This window comes from Anoplopoma fimbria, chromosome 8 (assembly GCF_027596085.1).
Source record: "Anoplopoma fimbria isolate UVic2021 breed Golden Eagle Sablefish chromosome 8, Afim_UVic_2022, whole genome shotgun sequence".
Taxonomy (NCBI): Eukaryota; Metazoa; Chordata; class Actinopteri; order Perciformes; family Anoplopomatidae; genus Anoplopoma; species Anoplopoma fimbria.
In genome coordinates this window covers 25692223-25711697 of record NC_072456.1, presented here as the reverse complement: position 1 = coordinate 25711697, position 19475 = coordinate 25692223, and the positions used below count along the sequence as shown (strand labels likewise).

General features: G+C 37.0%; 2 protein-coding genes across 2 annotated transcripts; one reads left to right on the top strand and one right to left on the bottom strand.

The window, feature by feature from the left end:
* Positions 1-2316: 2316 nt before the first annotated feature.
* On the top strand, positions 2317-12643 carry LOC129094481 (UDP-N-acetylglucosamine/UDP-glucose/GDP-mannose transporter-like). The gene is made up of 12 exons (XM_054602674.1): positions 2317-2488; positions 2617-2650; positions 3995-4081; positions 4166-4233; positions 5373-5444; positions 5610-5678; positions 5933-6035; positions 6702-6794; positions 7463-7530; positions 7788-7866; positions 7960-8042; positions 10828-12643. The coding sequence occupies exons 1-12, from the start codon at positions 2379-2381 to the stop codon at positions 10931-10933; spliced, it is 972 nt and encodes a 323-aa protein (XP_054458649.1). The 5' UTR covers positions 2317-2378; the 3' UTR covers positions 10934-12643.
* Positions 12644-13263: 620 nt separating this feature from the next.
* Positions 13264-17515, bottom strand: si:ch211-121a2.4 (transmembrane protein 205). The gene is made up of 3 exons (XM_054603120.1): positions 17380-17515; positions 15981-16144; positions 13264-15885 (listed from the first exon to the last, which is right to left on the bottom strand). Exons 1-3 carry the CDS (start codon positions 17477-17479, stop codon positions 15583-15585), a joined length of 567 nt encoding a protein of 188 aa, XP_054459095.1. The 5' UTR covers positions 17480-17515; the 3' UTR covers positions 13264-15582.
* Positions 17516-19475: the final 1960 nt, after the last annotated feature.

Here is a 19475-nt window from a genome sequence, read left to right as displayed (position 1 = left end):
GTGAACTAGTATTAATCCTCCTGAACCGTCAGGTGAAAATAATACAATTTCAAGAAGTAAATGAGTTTCACTTTCCCGGGCGAAATTAATTTAAGTCAGAGAAGAAATTTATCTTGGGTCTATTAAAAAGAGATCAATAAGCTTTAGACTTAAAGATCCAAATTGAAATAAGAACATAACATAAAAGTGCTTCACAATCTTCCCTGGTGCTTCTTAAATTCTCAACTGCTGAACGATGCATAAATGCATAAACTAAATTTAATGTCTAAACAAATTTAATTGATGGACATTAATGAATGACATGAGTAACTGATTCTACCTGATTAAAGGCAATAACTTTCATTATTGTTGGTTCATCGTATTCTTCATGTTCTTTATTCAATCCATTCATTTTGTTTATATTGTCAATTTATTTGCTAGTTTAGTTATGTAGTTAGTCTAAATATTTCATTTATAAGAGAACTTGATCATTTGATTTGTGTGTATATGAAATAAAAGGTCACTGTATGAATAATTGTAAAAAATATATATTCATTCATTATTATTTATTGAAATGGCTACAAGCAATAAAGCAACCCACCTGCAGCCTCGGATGTGCCTCCGAAACAACTGCTCCACCCACTTTGGTCACCACACCATCCAACCCCCCAACAAAGAACCCCAAAGGGAATCTGCTCTTAAGAGTATTTTTACTTACTTCAGAAAAAGATCTGAGTACTTCTTCCTTAAAATGCCTGCTTATGCATCCCAAGAAGAGACAGCCATCACTTCAACAATCCCCCTCAGACTACATAGTAACGACAGGCTTTGGGTATTGAGCGCCACCTGTCAAAAAACATCAGAAATACAGAATCTTTACACATCACATTTGTATTTACTGTAAAACAAAGAGTGTCTGCGCATCTGCAGGTGTTTTTATGGTAACGGTACAAATGGAAAATACATTTCAGCAATAATTTCTCACTTTTTTTGTTACCAAGCAAAACCGTCAGTGAAGAAATCCCAATTTGCTAAAATAAACAAAAGCTGGGGATACATAATGAGTTTGCTGAGAAGCGAAATAGATTTCTGCTGAAAATGTTCCTGACTTGTCATTGTTTTTAAACTTTCATAAATTAAATATATACATGTTTTCTTTCAGAGGTTTTCTGGATTTTTTTTATTGAGTCATGTTCCTGTAAAATTCAAAGATAATAATAATAATCAGTTTATTTATAGAGCGCTTTTCAGAGTACTCAAAGACGCTTTACAGACATTTAAAATCAGCATTTAAAAGCTACACACTAAAAACTTAAAACTTAAAACACACAGCATTAGTCAGACATTAAAGGTGAGTTTTGATTTCTGATTTGAACATTGAAAGATCATTGCAGTCTCGGATGTGTTTGGGGAGAGAGTTCCAGAGGGAGGGGGCAGCTATGGAGAAGGCTCTGGTAATGAAAAGTAAAGCAGCTAAAACATGGCATTTATATTTACATTTAAGTTACTTATTTTTACAAGAAACATTTAAAATTCAAGTTCTGTTAAAATCAAAAAATGAAAAACAGGAGGAAAGAAATGTATAAAACATGTTAAGACCATTGAATGAGAAGGTGTGTCCAAACTTTTGACTGGTACTGTATATTTATTTATTTTATTTATTTTATATTTATTTATTTTATTTATTTTATTTATTTTATTTATTTTATTTATTTTATTTATTTATTTTACATTTATACAGTCCAGTCAAAAGTTTGGACACACCTTCTCATTCAATGGTTTTTCTTTATTTTTATCTTTATTTTTTTCTACATTGTAGATTAATATTGGAGACATCCAAACTATGAAGGAACACATATGGAATTATGTGGTAAACAAACAAATGCTCAACAAACCAGAATATGTTTTATATTTTACATTCTTCAAAGTAGTTGAATGAGAAGGTGTGTCCAAACTTTTTTGACTGTATGACCATGTAAACTGTTATAAAAAGTGATTCATCAGATACTTCAGAATTCATGTTGCCAACATTCATGTTGCCTTGTGTGACGTTCAAATGAATCCGTTTTTTATAAGATTAATTTATTGTGTCCAAACTGTCTCCGGTCTAACTCCTTTAAAATAACAAATATTGTAAAAAAAGAATTACTGGAATGATTTATCCTAAGTTTAAAAGTAAGAAAAACCAAAAAAACACTGTGATTTAATCATCTAAGTATGAAACAAAACGACTAAAACTCCTTGATGTTCAGATTTCCAACCGGCATTTATGGAGCCTCAACGCCCCCAGTGGCTCTGCGCATGCGCCCGTGTGTCTGCGTTCAGCGCCGGGGGATGTGTGAGAGTGAGAGCCTGCGGAGTGATGCCGACGCGCAGAGCGGAGTGAGAACGCGTCGGGGATGGCCGACAAACCTCTGCCGCTGTTCATGAAGCTGTTCGCCGCCGGGTTCTACGGCCTGAGCTCGTTTCTGATCGTCGTGGTGAACAAGAGCGTCCTCACCAACTACAGGTAGCGGCTGTCACATGTTTAAAGGGGAAGCTAGCGTGTTAGCTCAGCGTTAGCATGCTTTAACGTTGTACGGCGCGGTGCGTTTACGTGCGCTGGGAATAACCGACACTCACCCTCTGCTGTTACAGGTTCCCTTCTTCAATATGTGTCGGGATTGGACAGGTGAGATAAATGCTTTTCACTCCACTTTTTAACTATATTAAACACTTTAAACACTTTTTAACTATATTAAACACTTTTAACTATATTAAACACTTTTTAACTATATTAAACACTTTTTTAATTATATTAAACACTTTTTAACTATATTAAACACTTTTAATTACATTTTTAAACATTAAACTTTTTAACTATATTAAACACTTTTTAACTTTTTATATTATTTTTAACTATATTAAACACTTTTTTAAATATTAAACACTTTTTAACTATATTAAACACTTTTTAATTATATTAAACACTTTAAACACTTTTAACTATATTAAACACTTTTTAATTATATTAAACACTTTTTAACTATATTAAACACTTTTTAATTATATTAAACACTTTTTAACTATATTAAACACTTTTTAACTATATTAAACACATTTAACTATAAAACACTTTTTAATATATTAAACACTTTTTAACTATATTAAACACATTTAACTATATTAAACACTTTTTAACTATATTAAACACTTTTTAATTATATTAAACACTTTTTAACTATATTAAACACTTTTTAATTATATTAAACACTTTTTTAACTATATTAAACACTTTTTAACTATATTAAAAAAAATAATAAAAAAATTTCCTAAATGCTGGTGATGACGTCATTTTCTCATGAAATGGATTCTTTACTGTTTTTTTTTATTGCTCATTTGCTTATTTATAATACTTATTTTTATCTTGTTTTTTACAAATAATATTTGTGTATTTATGTATTATAGCATTAATATATAACTATATACTCATGTAGTATAAGGCAGCAATGTAATATTAAATAGAATATAAATGCAATAATAGTTATTCTGTCTGTATATATAATATTTCACTTATTGTGGATTCTTTACTGTTTTTATTGCTCATTTGCTTATTTATAATACTTATTGTGGATTCTTTACTGTTTTTATTTTATTGCTTTATTTTTTATTTATTGCTTATTTTTTTTTATCTTGTTTTTTTTTGTTTTTTTTTTACAAAGAATAAGGTGCTGTATTATAGTAGTAATATAGAGCATGATATGTCATTATATCATATGTAGTATAAGGCAGCAATGTAATATCATTGAATAGAATATAAATGCAATAATAGTTATTCTGTCTGTATATATAATATTTCAGTTATTGTGGATTCTTTACTGTTTTTATTGCTCATTTGCTTATTTATAATACTTGTTTTTTTACTATGTCTCTTGTTTGCACTATCCTCTATGCTGCTGTAATCCTGTAAATGTCCCCGCTGCGGGACTAATAAAGGATTATCTTATCTTATCATATCTTAAATGTGTGTGTGCAGATGTTTGCCACAGTGGTCGTGCTGTGGGTGGGAAAGGCTTCGAGGGTGATCACCTTCCCAGACTGCGACGAGAGCATACCTCGCAAGGTGAGATCACCTGTTCATCCATCTATAAAACGACTTCCCATTCACCAGGAGCAGTTTGTAAATCTGTGTTTTTTCCCCCCTCAGACGTTCCCTCTGCCTTTCCTCTATGTGGGGAATCAAATCACTGGTCTGTTTGGAACCAAAAGGCTGAAGTGAGTCCTCATCTGTAAACTTTTTTTACAGGCCGAATGACGGTTGAGCTCATTATGAGCTCGTTCAGTTCTTTTTTTCCCCCTTTGGTGGAAATCCAGCTTCCAGCAGAGCGCAGATAAACACAGAGTGTGTTTAAATGGACATGAATAACCCGTTTAAGCTTCATAAAAGGGTTATTCATAACCAAGTAAACGCACTCAATGCTGGTACACACACACACACACACAACAGCACAAGGGTCACCAGTTACTTTTAAAAATGGTTACCATGGTGGCAACCAGGCTTCGGCTTCTGGTTACCCAAGGTTAAAATATGGTTGCCATTTTTAGTCAGCTTTATATTTTGAGTATTTAAGATGCCATGCAGTTATACGTCAGCTTTATAATGAAAGTCTTAAGGCTGGCGGTGTTCATTGGACAGTCAGTGGGTGTGCCAGCTCTTACAGCCTCCACCTCATCATGTCGTTAGGCTTCCTGCTCGGGTTACTTATAGGTCTGGTGCTTTTTAACCCCTGTGGTTCTCTAGGATGTGCTACGTTGAACTAGTGAAATAGCAAGAACTTTTCACACTCACATTAAAACAACAAAGTTTGTTTCTCCATGTCCTCTGAAACCGATGCCTGTGTGCACGCGAGTCAACGCTCCAACACGTGTGCAGCGGTGACTGGTTATGACTGTAACGGGAATATTGAAGTTTCAGTAATGCAAACGTTTTTTCAATGTACTTATTTTGGGGCTCACATTTTGCTGTTTGCTGTCCTTTAAAAGCGGTTGCCATTTAGGCCAAGAATTTGTTGCCAATTGTTGGCAAAAATGATTGCAAATGTCAACCTGGCAACCCTTACTGTTGAGCCCTGCTCTACAACAATAAAGGGACAACGGAGAATTTAAATCTATTGCACTTTATCCTGGGAAGCTCGTTCCTTCAGCCCTAAGGGAGAAGATCAAATGCCTCAAACAGAGGATGGCCTCGGCTTCCTAAAGTTGATACTGTCTTCCTTAACAATGTCTCCCAGTCCTTTATTGTTTTAGGCTGCTTTATATCTGACCCTGAGTTAAAAGGTTTGAACTGACTCAATGAAAGATCATTGTCTGGTGATGTTTGGCCCAGTTAAAACCATTGTTTCCTCTTCCACCAGTCTGCCGATGTTTACTGTCCTCAGGAGGTTCTCCATCTTATTCACAATGCTGGCTGAGGGATTCCTGCTCAAGTAAGATAAAAACACCAATGAAAGATGACCCATTTCTCCTCAGTCATTCACTGATCCTTTTTTACCCAGTGGGACACCAAGCCCTCCTCTTTGTACTGTACTGGAGGCTTTTTAATTTGCAGCCAGATAGAATTTCATTGCTTTGCTGTCTTTGACCTTTGGCAGGAAGAAATTCTCCAGACCGGTCCAGCTGACAGTCTTTACAATGATCCTCGGGGCGTTTATAGCCGCAAGGTAAGTCCTGCTGCATCCAGGTGTCCCGGTCGTTAACCAGACCAGAATTACCTTCACTACAAAGGGTTGTCCTGCTCTGATATATGTCCACACTTAAGTGATATTGTCCTCGTGGTCATTAGACACATGTTGTATATCTGTAGTAAAAGGAGTCCTGCTGAAACTAAGCATGCCTTAAGCTAAGTCGTTTGTGACAGAACACTTATTTCCTTCCCCTACACTTTCTAACGTTTTCTCTCATCTCTGTTTGGCAGTGCCGACTTGTCGTTTGACCTGCAGGGCTACGTGTTCATTCTCATGAACGACGTGTTGACTGCAGCCAACGGAGCCTATGTGAAGCAAAAGTTAGATGCAAAGGTATGTGGCAGCGCCATATGATGAATGGTCGCCATTGTTGGGCCGGTGCTGTTTTTGGCGTTGAGCTGAATGTTGAATGTTGAGAACCTAAACTGTCCTGGAGTGTCTGGCTCAAAGCTACTCTGTGTACACAAACACCATGAGCTTGTTCTGTTAATTCCCCACCAAGTTGATTCGATTATCACTGTTTATATCCATTTTTGTAGAGAAAGTATTATTTGTGCTGCTTTTCCATTTCTTTTTGGATGTTTTCTTGCATTATTTTAAACTCTTAATGTTAATTACAGTTTGTCTGTTGAGTCTGAAAAGGCTTGTAGCTTGTTTTAGTCGTTTTTATGTCACATGAGCAGACTGCTCTGCTCTCACGTTACAGCAGATGCTGAACTGGATCCAATTTTAGTCTGTGATGTCTGTAGAGCACGACCTGTTAATATGGCACAAGACAGATAGTTGAGTGAGTGAGTGATAATATTGTGAGGGAGTGAAAGATGGAGGACAGTTCTAGGTGGTGCAGCGTGCTGGCTGTGCTGCACGACATCTGTATGCTAGTTAGTGAGGAATGCACCGAAAGATTTGTGAATAACCCTCTCTGTTCTGGCTCCGTTTTTCCTTTTTTTCATGTTCCTGTTGCGCCCTGCCCATCTGTTTCTGTGCTCTTTCTCACAGGAGCTGGGGAAATATGGATTGCTGTATTATAATGCATTATTTATGATCATCCCCACCATACTGTTGGCTCATGTGACTGGAGATATGCAGAAGGTGAGGAGTTTGACTCTTCTGTATTTTTTTTTAAAATCTTTTTTTTATAAGCTTTAGTTCTTATTTAATTCCATGAAACCTCCAAACATCCTATTCCATGCAAGATTTGTGTCATTAAACTATAAACTTTCTTTCTGCTGATCAGTTATTAACTAGATTTAATCCCAAATTGAAGTGAGTGCACACATGTGTGTCAGCATTGGGTGTGGGCTGTAAACTTGGGCTGTCTGTTAGCTGGTCATTGTTGGCAGAGACCTTCTGGTTTGCCCAGCTGGGGCCCAGCAGCCAGAGAGGCACAAAGCTGCTATTATGCACCTAGTGGAGTTATTACAGCAGCGCCTACAGCCCCCTTTGACTGAACAAACTCAGACTTCTAACTTTAAGAGCTATGAGAAACTCTGTGCAGCATTTTTAAGTACCTTAATGTTAGTCCTATCTTGCCACCAGCTTCCTTAAATGTGATCAAAAACTCAGTTAATCTGTATTTCCTGTCTTCCAATGAACGGCAAACACGTCCACAAGAAGTTGCTTGTATTTTTTACTAAACAAATATTTTGAACTGAAATGATTTAAAACACATATTTGCTTGTATATCAGTTATTTTATGTGTTTTGTATGTTTTCACTCGGATCATTCTGACGTTTCTTATGCTTTTCTTCCCGTCTCAGGCTGTGGAATATGATGGTTGGTCGGATATGTTTTTCCTCTCCCTCTTCATCCTCTCTTGCATCATGGGGTAAGAATACAGGCCACTGCTTTCTGTGTGACGTGCATGCATTTTGTGCCAGAGTTGAACATCTGGATTGTACCAGATATTGGTGGTAACACTATTTTATCAGGGAAATCTAGATTCTGGGTCGTAGCCTGACGTGTGTGTGTAAAGCTCACAATGACCCTTTGTCTACCACGTTGCATTAACGTTGTGAAATCTTGACTTCGTGCTCCAACTTGTGTTGAGTCATGGGTGATATGATGACATGGTTGTTTTTGCAGGTTTGTTCTGATGTATTCCACTGTGCTCTGTACACAATACAACTCTGCGTTAACAACTACCATCGTGGGCTGCATCAAGGTAAACTAAAGATTTATGAGTTGAGTAAAAGCGAAATGCACTAAAAGAAGAACATCTTCATTAGTTTAAATCATATTTTCTCCATTTTTGCAGAATGTCCTGGTGACGTACATCGGGATGGTGTTCAGTGGAGACTACATTTTCTCTTGGACCAACTTCATCGGTTTGAATATCAGGTATAAAATGTTAATCTCTCATTCATGCTGAAATGTGTGTAGTCATAGATGAATAGATTTTGTCTTGGGGCCGTGTACAGAATGTTCCTCCAACAAAAACCCTCTCCAATCTGTCATCCAAGGACAAGACATACATTTTGAATTGTATAATCACACAACAGGTTGAGTATGTTATTTATAAACATGAGAAGGAACCTTCAGAGCTTTCCTTAGGTGCTGGCTGCCGGCCAAACCGCTGAATGGTCATTTAAGTTCAGTGAACATGGCTAGCAGAGCTCCATCTGCAGAAGGATGTCTGTCAAAAGTGAATTATTTGTTCCATCATAGTCAGTTTAGTTTTACCGCTAAAGAAAAAAACAAAAAAACTTTTGGGTGTTCCCGAGCTCCACCCGGAAACTTTTAGCTGTACACTGTTGGAACACACTGATAGAACAGTGTCAACTCTGCCAGGGGAAAAGATCATGACCAAATTGAACAATTTGGAAAAGAAAGAAATAAACTGTGTGTGTGTGTGTGCGTGCGTGCGTGCGTGCGTGTGTGTGTGCGCTCAGCTGAGAGGTTGTGTCCTGCCGAGTAGAGAGCGGAGAGTTGTCCTCGGTGTTATTTATGAAAGAAAAATAATTGATGATAAAGCACATTAAGAATTGTTTTGATTGCACAGACGGGAAAATCCTCATTAAGAAGAGTTGCTTATGAAAACACCAGTGGTTATAACTTGATGATGGTGCAGTAAGCTTTTATCATTCCACTGAAAGTGTTTTCAAAATACCCAACGCAGATGTTTATTGGCTTACTGACCTAATTCATTATCTTTATATATATATATATATATACAGTGGGTACGGAAAGTATTCAGACCCCTTTAAATTTTTCACTCTTTGTTTCATTGCAGCCATTTGCTAAAATCGAAAAAGTTCATTTTTTTTCGCATTAATGTACACTCAGCAACCCATCTTGACAGAGAAAACCAGAAATGTAGAAATTTTTGCAAATTTATTAAAAAAGAAAAACTGAAATATCACATGGTCATAAGTATTCAGACCCTTTGCTCAGTATTGAGTAGAAGCACCCTTTTGAGCTAGTACAGCCATGAGTCTTCTTGGGAATGATGCAACAAGTTTCTCACACCTGGATTTAAGGATTATGGAGGCCACTGTGCTCTTAGGAACCTTGAGTGCTGCAGAAATTCTTTTGTAACCTTGGCCAGATCTGTGCCTTGCCACAATTCTGTCTCTGAGCTCCTTGGGCAGTTCCTTCGACCTCATGATTCTCATTGGTTCTGACATGCACTGTGAGCTGTAAGGTCTCATATAGACAGGTGTGTGCCTTTCCTAATCAAGTCCAATCAGTTTAATTAAACACAGCTGGACTCCAATGAAGGAGTAGAACCATCTCAAGGAGGATCAGAAGAAATGGACAGCATGTGAGTTAAATATGAGTGTCACAGCAAAGGGTCTGAATACTTATGACCATGTGATATTTCAGTTTTTCTTTTTTAATAAATTTGCAAAAATTTCTACATTTCTGTTTTTTTCTGTCAAGATGGGTTGCTGAGTGTACATTAATGCGAAAAAAAATGAACTTTTTCGATTTTAGCAAATGGCTGCAATGAAACAAAGAGTGAAAAATTTAAAGGGGTCTGAATACTTTCCGTACCCACTGTATATATGACCCCTGACCCTCCATTTCCTTGTGAAAAGCTCTGCTCTAATATCTCAACAGTGATTGGATGGAGTCGTATCAAATTTGTCAGTTAGGAACTTTGGTTTGCCCCATAGCTCTTTATGCATGTAGCTTATTAGCTTGAAGATTGTTCTCATTTTTGGTTATGAACCACTGAGATAGTAAGAGACGGTCCGCTACTGTTGACTCCTAAATGTTTGTCTGTTTTGAGTTAAGGGAAATGGCAGAGCTGCCACAGATATCAATGATACTGATGTGCCAATAAGCTCCAGGACTGAATATGTGCAGGATGGTTCTTGTCTGGAAATGTTATGACTTGCTGCATCATGTTTACCTTTAGGCTGAAGGAAACAAAAGTCTTATTTTGCATCCATCAGATGGAAGTGTTTTTGTTGCTAATGTGACGGGAAAAAAAAGATTGTGTAATTCATCATGGTGAGAAACTACCTCGGAATAATGACTTGGTTTCTCAATATCTTGAGGAACTTTCTCAAATTTCCCAAAAACATTATGATGTAACTGTAAATGTTTTATTTTGAGAAAAAGTTTCTTGTCATTTTGAGATACAAAGAGGTATTACGTAGATGGTTTATAATTATTTTCAGAAAGTTTCTCGTTATTTTGAGATACTATGTCATTATTTTGCAATACTATATTGAGACAATAAGTAATTATATTGACATTTTCTAATTATATTGAGATGATTTCTTATTATTTTGAGATATTAAGTAATTTTGAGTTATTATTTTGAGAGTTTCTAGTTATTTTAAGATCCTTTTTCATGATATTGAAATGTTATTTTGCAATACTAACTCCTTATTTTGAGAAAGTTTCTTTATTTTGAGATATTTAGAAGTGTTTATTTCAAGAAAGTCATGTCATAATGATTCAAAGGATCTTATTTTATCCATCAAGGGTAACGTTAACATCTTGGACTTTTCTTTTACTAATAGAAAAGGGCTCCCATATTTTGTCTCTCACTTTAATCCAAAAAACCTGATGTTGAAAATCCAGCATTTCAGAAGATCACATTAAATGCCAACATTGTCTTTTTTGTGTGACGTGTTTGTATTCTTACACCTGGTGTCTGTCTGTGTTGCAGTATTGCGGGCAGCCTGGTTTACTCCTACATCACCCTCACAGAGGAGCAGTCCATCAAAACCAGTGAAAACACCAAGCTGGACATCAAGGGCAAGGTGGTTGTATGACAGAGACACTGGATTTTATTTTTTAATGCTGATGAACGAGAAAACTCTATTTTTCGTACGACTTTTATTTATGCAGTATTTTAGCATCAGAAGCTGGGGGATGATGGGAACGGTGTTTTTGGTGGAAAACTTCTTTCTCTGTTTGTGTGAAAATGGATCCACACCGTCACCCTGACTCTCCTCCAGAGGGATTGTGGGTCTGTGTTTTTTTTTTTTAGATCTTGTTTTCTTTTTTAAATATCTGTATTTTGATACTGTACGTGTGAGCATCGAGAAGAAAGGGAAACATGGAAAACCAATATTATTTATATTACGACATTTCCTCACATACCGAACGTTTATAGTTAAGCGTTGGGATTGTGTAATGTTTCCTGAATACAAGGGTGAACAGCTGGAAATATATCAGTTATTTAAAGGGATAGTTTGGACTGTTCGAAGTGACTTTTGTGTTTTAAAGGGTTAGTTCGGATTCACCAAAGTCACAAACACTTCTAACCGATTGGAGGCAGCAGTAGACCAGCAACCCCTGTGTTCTGAGAGGTTAAATTACTGTTTTTGTCAATGGAGTCTGGTGTCTTTAAAGAAATTTAGATCCCCATCAGAAACCGCTGTCTGACGGCAAAATAAAGCAGTGAAAATATTCTAAATATACCGTACAATTAAAGTGATATTGATTCTTTTAGGTTTCTAAAATACGTCCACAGCCGTACATTACTTTGCTGGTTCTCCTGTCTGTTTCTCCAAACTCCATCTACTGTATTAACACACTGACTGTGTAGAAGTACCTCATGCAACTACACTCCAAAACATCCAAACTATCCCTTTTTAATAATCGTTTTGTTCCGACGAATCATGGGACTTTTAAAAAAAAAAAAAAATGGTTATTTTAAAGGCACAATCCTTATTTTTTTTTAAGCCTTTTCTGTTTTGCTGTTTTGCTGTTTACAGAGAATGTAACTTTAGCTGCCTTTCTAAGCACAGTGAGATGCACTGACACTGTCGTTGTCCGTTGTTTCAGAGTTTAGTACATTTCTTTATTTTTTTGAGCATACACTGTTATGAGCTTGTTACAGACGAACGGAGATCCATCCTCATCCGTCAAAACAACCAAAGTGGATGGGCAGTGGCTGTCGGCTCCCATCAAGGATTGTGGCTTTAAATAAATGTCGCCACCTCCTTTTTTTGGGGAGATAATTTTAATATTACAGTTTACATTTTTGCTCCCTCAGTATTACAGAATGTTTTTTGGTCTGTAACAGGTTTTCTCTATGCAGAATTAACAGACGGTACTTCTGGTTTGTTATTTGTTAAAGGGGATCCTTTTGTCCTTGTTTTTTTGTTTTTTTCTTGACACAATGTTATCGCACTTTTACCTGAGGTAGCGCCTGCAGAAAGGTGAAACTGAATAGCCTCACCTCCTATTACAGTCATTGTTGAGATTGAGATTATTTTATTCTTCTGGAGTGTACCTTTCAGGTTTTTTTAAAGTATTACAAGAGACACGTGTTTTTCTAAACCTTTTTAATAGTCTGGTACGAGACTTTTTTTTTGCTTTTTTACGTTTTTATCTACATCATTTCATATTTATTATAGATTAATATTCATGTTGTAGTTGGAGTGGCTTGTGAATTGTTGATGCTGATGGCGTCTTAAACACAGTAACCATGGATTTGTAGCTGAAACACAATGATGTATTTTTGCATTAAAGAAACACTCTATTTACCCGACGCATTCATTTTGGATTTGTTGTAATTATAGAATACTTTTTTATCCAATCTTCTGTTATATCCACCTTTAGTCCCATTCAAATGAATGATTCTAATAATATTTTGTAACTGTTTATTTATTTATTCTAAAACCGTTAAATCCTGGATCACAGTTCAGTAACTGAGGCGCTGTTTGTATTTGTAGACGATGAACTAAAGCAGAGCAACAGCTCCCCCTTCTGTCAGATCTGGCAAAACACGGCGTCACATTGGAGTCACAGGATTAAATTAGATTGGTGAGTCACTCTGGCTTCTTAATTGTACAGCAGGGCTTCATTCTCTCTGATAAACGTTGTACAAAGATCCTCCCACATTTATATCTAACAAATCTGTTTTAAAACCCTGTGTGTGTGAGGAAAACTGCATTTTTGACTTTCAAAGTTTTTACTACAACTAGGATTCACCAAAATCATGCATGTTCACATCCTATACACAACAGATTCTTTTGTATTTTATTTTATTTTGTTGAAATTTTATGTCCTTAAAAATCACACCATATTGAGCTGAAGATGTCTTCATTCCTTTTTTTTTATACTTTTAATACGTAAGTTCAGGGCAGTGTGATCCTGACCACCTACATTTATTTATTTGTTACATCCGTATAAAAATAAACATGCCGGATTAAGCAGTTTACAAAAACAGAAGCATTACAAGTTGACAATATACAGATACAAATATGCAATAGAGAAGTAGAAAAAACAAAACATGGTATATCTAAGTGATCACAGTTCTATTTAGCTTTAAGCTGTTTGAGATGGGTCTTAAAAGTGGAATATGTCCCTTATTGCACATGGTTGTTCATTCCAATATTTACTTCCTGTACTGACAGAAATGTGTTCTAATGTGGTGCTTCCCTGTTGAAGCTCATAGCGCCCTCTAGTGGTGGCCTGGTGCCACTGTGTTAATATATTATTAAGAGGTGCAAATCCTCATACATAGAACAAGCATATTATATATTTAATAAAATTCAAACATTTTAAAATTTCTAAAAATGACCATTCTTTCATTTTAAATATACAAAAAAAATGCTAAATATACACATTGAGTACACTTTTAAAGGCTTCCAATTCTATACTGTCCATCTCTCAAAATATGTAAAAGACTTCCAGATAAAAGTCCAAATTTCGACCTCCAATCAGCAGCTGTACTGCACAGATAAAATCTGGGTTTATTTGTTTTTGGCTGAACAAATATTAAAAATAAATCCACATAAAAATGAGGAGAAGCTGAAGCACAAAAGTTAAAGAGCACTTGTTTTAATACAAAAAAACCAGACTGTCAAATCATGTTTGACACAAACCCACTACCAACCACTGACCTCACTGGTCTTCAGGCAACTTACATTCAGTATTACACAAACCACAATAACACTTATAACCATTAACATTAAGGCACTAGCATAAATATCCACAAATTCATGTTAAATCATCCTCTAAAAATTACACAGCACTGCTTTTGTGTTTAAGCAGAAAACTGTCAAATGATTTTTGCATTCAGTTTTATTTTAAATTTAGACTGGCAGAGCTAACAGGCGACACAATAAAAAAGGATGTGCAGTTTAAAACCAGGTAATATTGCATTGTCTTTGGCAGTTACATTATAAACACCTTCATCACTCCAGCCTGAACAAACAAGGAAAAACACAAAAAGGAGTTTCTGAATAAATACTCAGCTGCTCTGATGTGCTGTTACTGTACTTTTTTTAAATCTTTGGTTTAATGGACGTGATAAACACAGCCAACACATCGATATAAGAGCTTCACCTAAGCAGTTACAAAATAAAAAAAAAAAGTGCATGGAGAGGTTTGTTGACATAAGTCTAAACCAGAACTTCTCTCACACAAAAGAAAAACAAATATTTGGCTTCAATTCCAAACACGGCTGTATATTTTGAGAACAAAGTCAAACAGACTTTGAGGGATTCAAGCTACGGATGCAACAGCTTTGTAGATCTTTAAAAGATCTGATGTGATTTTCAGTTGAGGCACACTGTAAGGTAATGGAGGTCGTACTGTGGTGAATAGTGAAAGGGTCAATGAGAGAGATTTCATTCAGGTCTTCAAGTAGACAACAATACTGAGCCCCCGAAAGGTTTTCTTTGCAAGTTATTTATCATCTCCTGGGGGCTCCAAACTATTATCATTACAGACATTTAGTCAAAATAGACCCACATCATCTCAGCAAGTCTTCACAATTCTTTCTGTTTCATACCAGCAGCCTGGAGAACTAAAGATGGATGATAATAAACAACCTTTCACTTCACAGGTGCTCTTCAGGTAAGCCGGACAAACCTGTGACACCACACTGAAAAAAGTATTCAAACTGCACCCAAACAGGAAGAGCCGGACTGAGCAGCATGGAGGACGCTCCCTTTTTAAAATGTTCTTTTAGCTTACATTTAAAAAATTAAAAAACATGTAGCACATTTTGATATTTACTGCTATGGTTTCTCCGTACTGCATGTACAACTTTTATATTTAACAACATCCCTCATGTTTAGGTTGCATAAAGGCACCATGTGGTATGGGTGGAGGGTGTCATATCAAGGTGCCACCAGCCACAGCCACACTAGGTGAAAGGTGAGGCATTAGTCATTGCACGTGCTTATTTGCCTCCCTACAACCTTTTAGAGAAACGCAGCTTTACTGACCACGATTGTCTCAAAACCCAAAAAAAAAAAAGGGCCAAAAAAAAAAAGCATGGTGGCTGTATCCTTTCATTAATCCCCAAGGCACAACAAGGATAACCTGACTTTTTTGTCTTATAACTAATAAGGCAGAGTGAGAGACTTGGTGTATTAAATATATAACTTACTGCTTTGATTTAAAGAAAATTGTTGATGTGGGAGTGATATTTGTTACAGTCCAGCAGCTCTGTGTCGGTTTAAAGCGTGCCGAGGTTCTCCGCCATGTAGCAGAGGCTGTAGAAGTTGCAGCCTATGCAGCAGAGGTTGCAGAGGGACGACAGCAGTCTGTAGAGCCACAGGCGACTGCTCATGTGTCTGTATTTGGCGTCCGTGTCGCACAGCTTGGCGTAAGCTTCGCGGTTCGACGACAGCCCGATGTCCTGGCCCAGCCCGCACGCCTGCTCGATCAGGTGCATGTCCGCCATGATCTCCGACGTCATCTGGCCGAACCACTGGGCGTTGACGGCCGCGACCGTCACCGACACGAAGAAGATGAAGATCTGGAGAAGGAAAGACGAGTCGAGAGATTAGAACGAATATTCTTAAATTGTGTTGTTTTTTGTTTTTTTTACAACTTGGGAGCAAAGCGACTCACCTGAAAGGCTTCTCTGTCGTTCAGCATGTCACTGGGGTGATACACAGCGTAGATGGTGAGGTTGAAGAAGGCACAAGCTGAACCCAGGTGGAGGTAAAACGGGACGAGGCGACTCTGGATGAACCCGTAGGTGTGTCTGTTCAGGTGGTTGTCCATCACAAAGCCTGAGCAGAAGGAAACAGAACAACTCAGTGATAACAAACAAGTATTCAATCCGATTATATCATATTTTAGTTTGTGTTATCAATTATACCTTAACTTTGTGATTACAAATTTTTTATACTTGTTTTTGCTGATGTCTCTTGTTTGCACTATCCACTCTGCTGCTGTGATCCTGCATATTCCCCCCGCTGTAGGAATAATAAAGGACTGGAGCATGGAGGACGCTCCCTTTTTAAAATGTGCCTTTCTTTTAGCTTACATTTAAAAATAAAATAAAACAAAACATGTAGCACATTTTGATATTTACTGCTATGGTTTCTCCGTACTGCATGTACAACTTTTATATTTAACAACATCCCTCATGTTTAGGTTGCATAAAGGCACCATGTGGTATGGGTGGAGGGTGTCATATTAAGGTGCCACCAGCCACACTAGGTGAAAGGTGAGGCATTAGTCATTGCACGTGCTTATTTGCCTCCCTACAACCTTTTAGAGAAACGCAGCTTTACTGACCACGATTGTCTCAAAACCAACAAAAAAATAGGGCCAAAAAAAAAAGCATGGCGGCTGTATCCTTTCATTAATCCCCAAGGCACAACAAGGATAACCTGACTTTTGTATCTTATAACTAATAAGGCAGAGTGAGAGGGAGAGTGATAGACTTATATATAAATATATAATTATATATATTATATATAATTATATATATATATATATAATATATATATATATATATATAATAAATAATAAAAATAATAAAGGATTATCTTATCTTAACAGAAGCCATTGTTGATGACCTCTACCTGAATTAAGTCATAGTTGGAGTAATATAAAATCAATTTAAGATGTAAAGTATTCCTATATTTACCTATTCGATGTCAATGCAAACCAGATTTCCTTGTTTTTGTTTAGAGGGAATGATTTAAATTCTAATTATCTACCCAAAATCTTCCTTGTTGCCAATGTTTTGGATCATTTTGTGGAAAAAGAGAGAGTGAGTTTAGTGAGATCTTGTGTGAGGAGATGGAGATAAACACCAGGGTGTGGTTGGCATTTGTACTGCCTTGTCATTTGCAGGCGCCTTGCTCATTTCTGGTGTTGATTGTGAAAAGGAAATGTTATTATATATGACTCATTTACGCCATGTCTATCAGAATTGTCTCGATAATTTAAGACTGATCCAAATGCTTGATACATGCTCTCTAACTAACTTTTTTTGGTGTGTGTGTGTACCAACTTGAAATGAAGGTGACCCAGATCTGCATCCCCCAGTAGGTGGAGAGTAGCAGCAGCTGCAGCATCTTGACTGTGACCGTGGGCTCCCCGTCAGTGGGCATGTTGTCTCCTCAGCCTCTCTCTCTTCCAGCCTGGACTCCACTGCAGTCTCCAAACACACTGCACCACCCGGCAATGCTTCCTTGATGCTCCGCTCCAGAGCCTTTCTGCAAACACAATGCAAAAAGTTATTGTGACTATTGGAGATGCAATTTCCCCTTTCAGATATCATTTCCGATAAATGTCCGACATATAAACAAACCATTTTGGATATGTAGGCGTCATATCCTTAAACCACAAAGCAATTGATCAACTTTTAAATGGGCCAAGTGTGTCAGTTTCTTTTTCAAATTTCACCTTTTTTAAGCACCAATTTATGGTGGAAAGATGACAACTCAAAATATAATTGAAAAAAACGTTCTCATTTAATGTCATCTCTGCTGAGTCAACACACATGTAGGACATCCTCTTTTGTGTCTTTTATTTGGGGAACTTAATGAGCATTTAGCACTAATGTTACGTCAATTGTTCATTATTTCATTTAACTAAATTTATAAAACCCCTTGATTTGAATGGCTCATGGTTGTTTGAGCACAACTTCTGCTATATGAAACATGTTCTGCACATTCAAAAGATAAAAATCAAATCTGACTAGTTAGGAAAGAAACTGTATATATATATATAAAAATAACTAACGAGTACAAATATAATTTTCACTAGTTACAATTAGCAATATTTTAGATTCCTCTTCTTCACATATCGTGAGCAAACTGGGGGTAAAAAAATGTGATAGTGATCTAGAATGTTTAACCCCAGTCACATGCTGGTATGCAGACTGAAACTCCTTTAGATAAGAACTAGTTACACCTGTTGTTGCTAGGACAGGTAACTAAAATCAGTGTATTCTTCCACACCTTTACATAAGAACTACAGTCACACCTGTTGCTAGGACAGGTAACTAAAATCAGTGTATTCTTCCACACCTTTAGATAAGAACTACATACACCTGTTGTTGCTAGGACAGGTAACTAAAATCAGTGTATTCTTCCACACCTTTACATAAGAACTACAGTCACACCTGTTGTTACTAGGACAGGTAACTAAAATCAGTGTATTCTTCCACACCTTTACATAAGAACTGTCACACCTGTTGCTAGGACAGGTAACTAAACTCAGTGTATTCTTCCACACCTTTACATAAGAACTACAGTCACACCTGTTGTTGCTAGGACAGGTAACTAAAATCAGTGTATTCTTCCACACCTTTACATAAGAACTACAGCTACACCTGTTGTTGCTAGGACAGGTAAAATCAGTGTATTCTTCCACACCTTTACATAAGAACTACAGTCACACCTGTTATTGCTAGGACAGGTAACTAAACTCAGTGCAGGACACAGTGTACCCTTCATAAGCTGGGTTTGTCCTCTTGAAACACGTGGTCATATGTGCACATCCCTTCCAATAACACTCACTACTAGTAAGGCTAGGCTAGGCTAACTCTCAAAGTTTGCACTAAAACAAGCAATATATATTATTTAACCACACTTGTAACGTTAATAACAGCAGAAAGCCTTCAAAGTCACCTTCATGTAAAAAAACAACAACTTTGCTAAGCTAACAAGGGCTATAAATGCCTGTTAGCATGAGCTAGCTGCTAGCTGAAGTTCCCTTAGCTGCACGACAGCGTCGCCTAGACAACCAGAGGCGCAGTTTCTCTTTACGGCTCTTACGTCATCGACCGTAAAACTGTTTTCTTTCCTTCTTTTTCAAATCAGTAAGGCGACGCTTCGCCGGTGCTGATCGATAGTCCGTGGCTCACCTGTGCCGCTCTGACAGTGACCTCACCTGCTCCGACTGTGACGTAATCGCGTCGATAGTCGATGAAGAAACGAATCGATCCTTTTGAACGGCTCCTGGGAAAGTGAATCAGAAACAAAAATGGCGGAGCGGCGCATGCGCAGTTGCCTCTAATCCAGACTTTAAAAGAACCGGTTCACTCTTCACTATTCAGTTTAATTGAGGAGGAGCTATTGTTCATTTAGACTTCTACCAAAC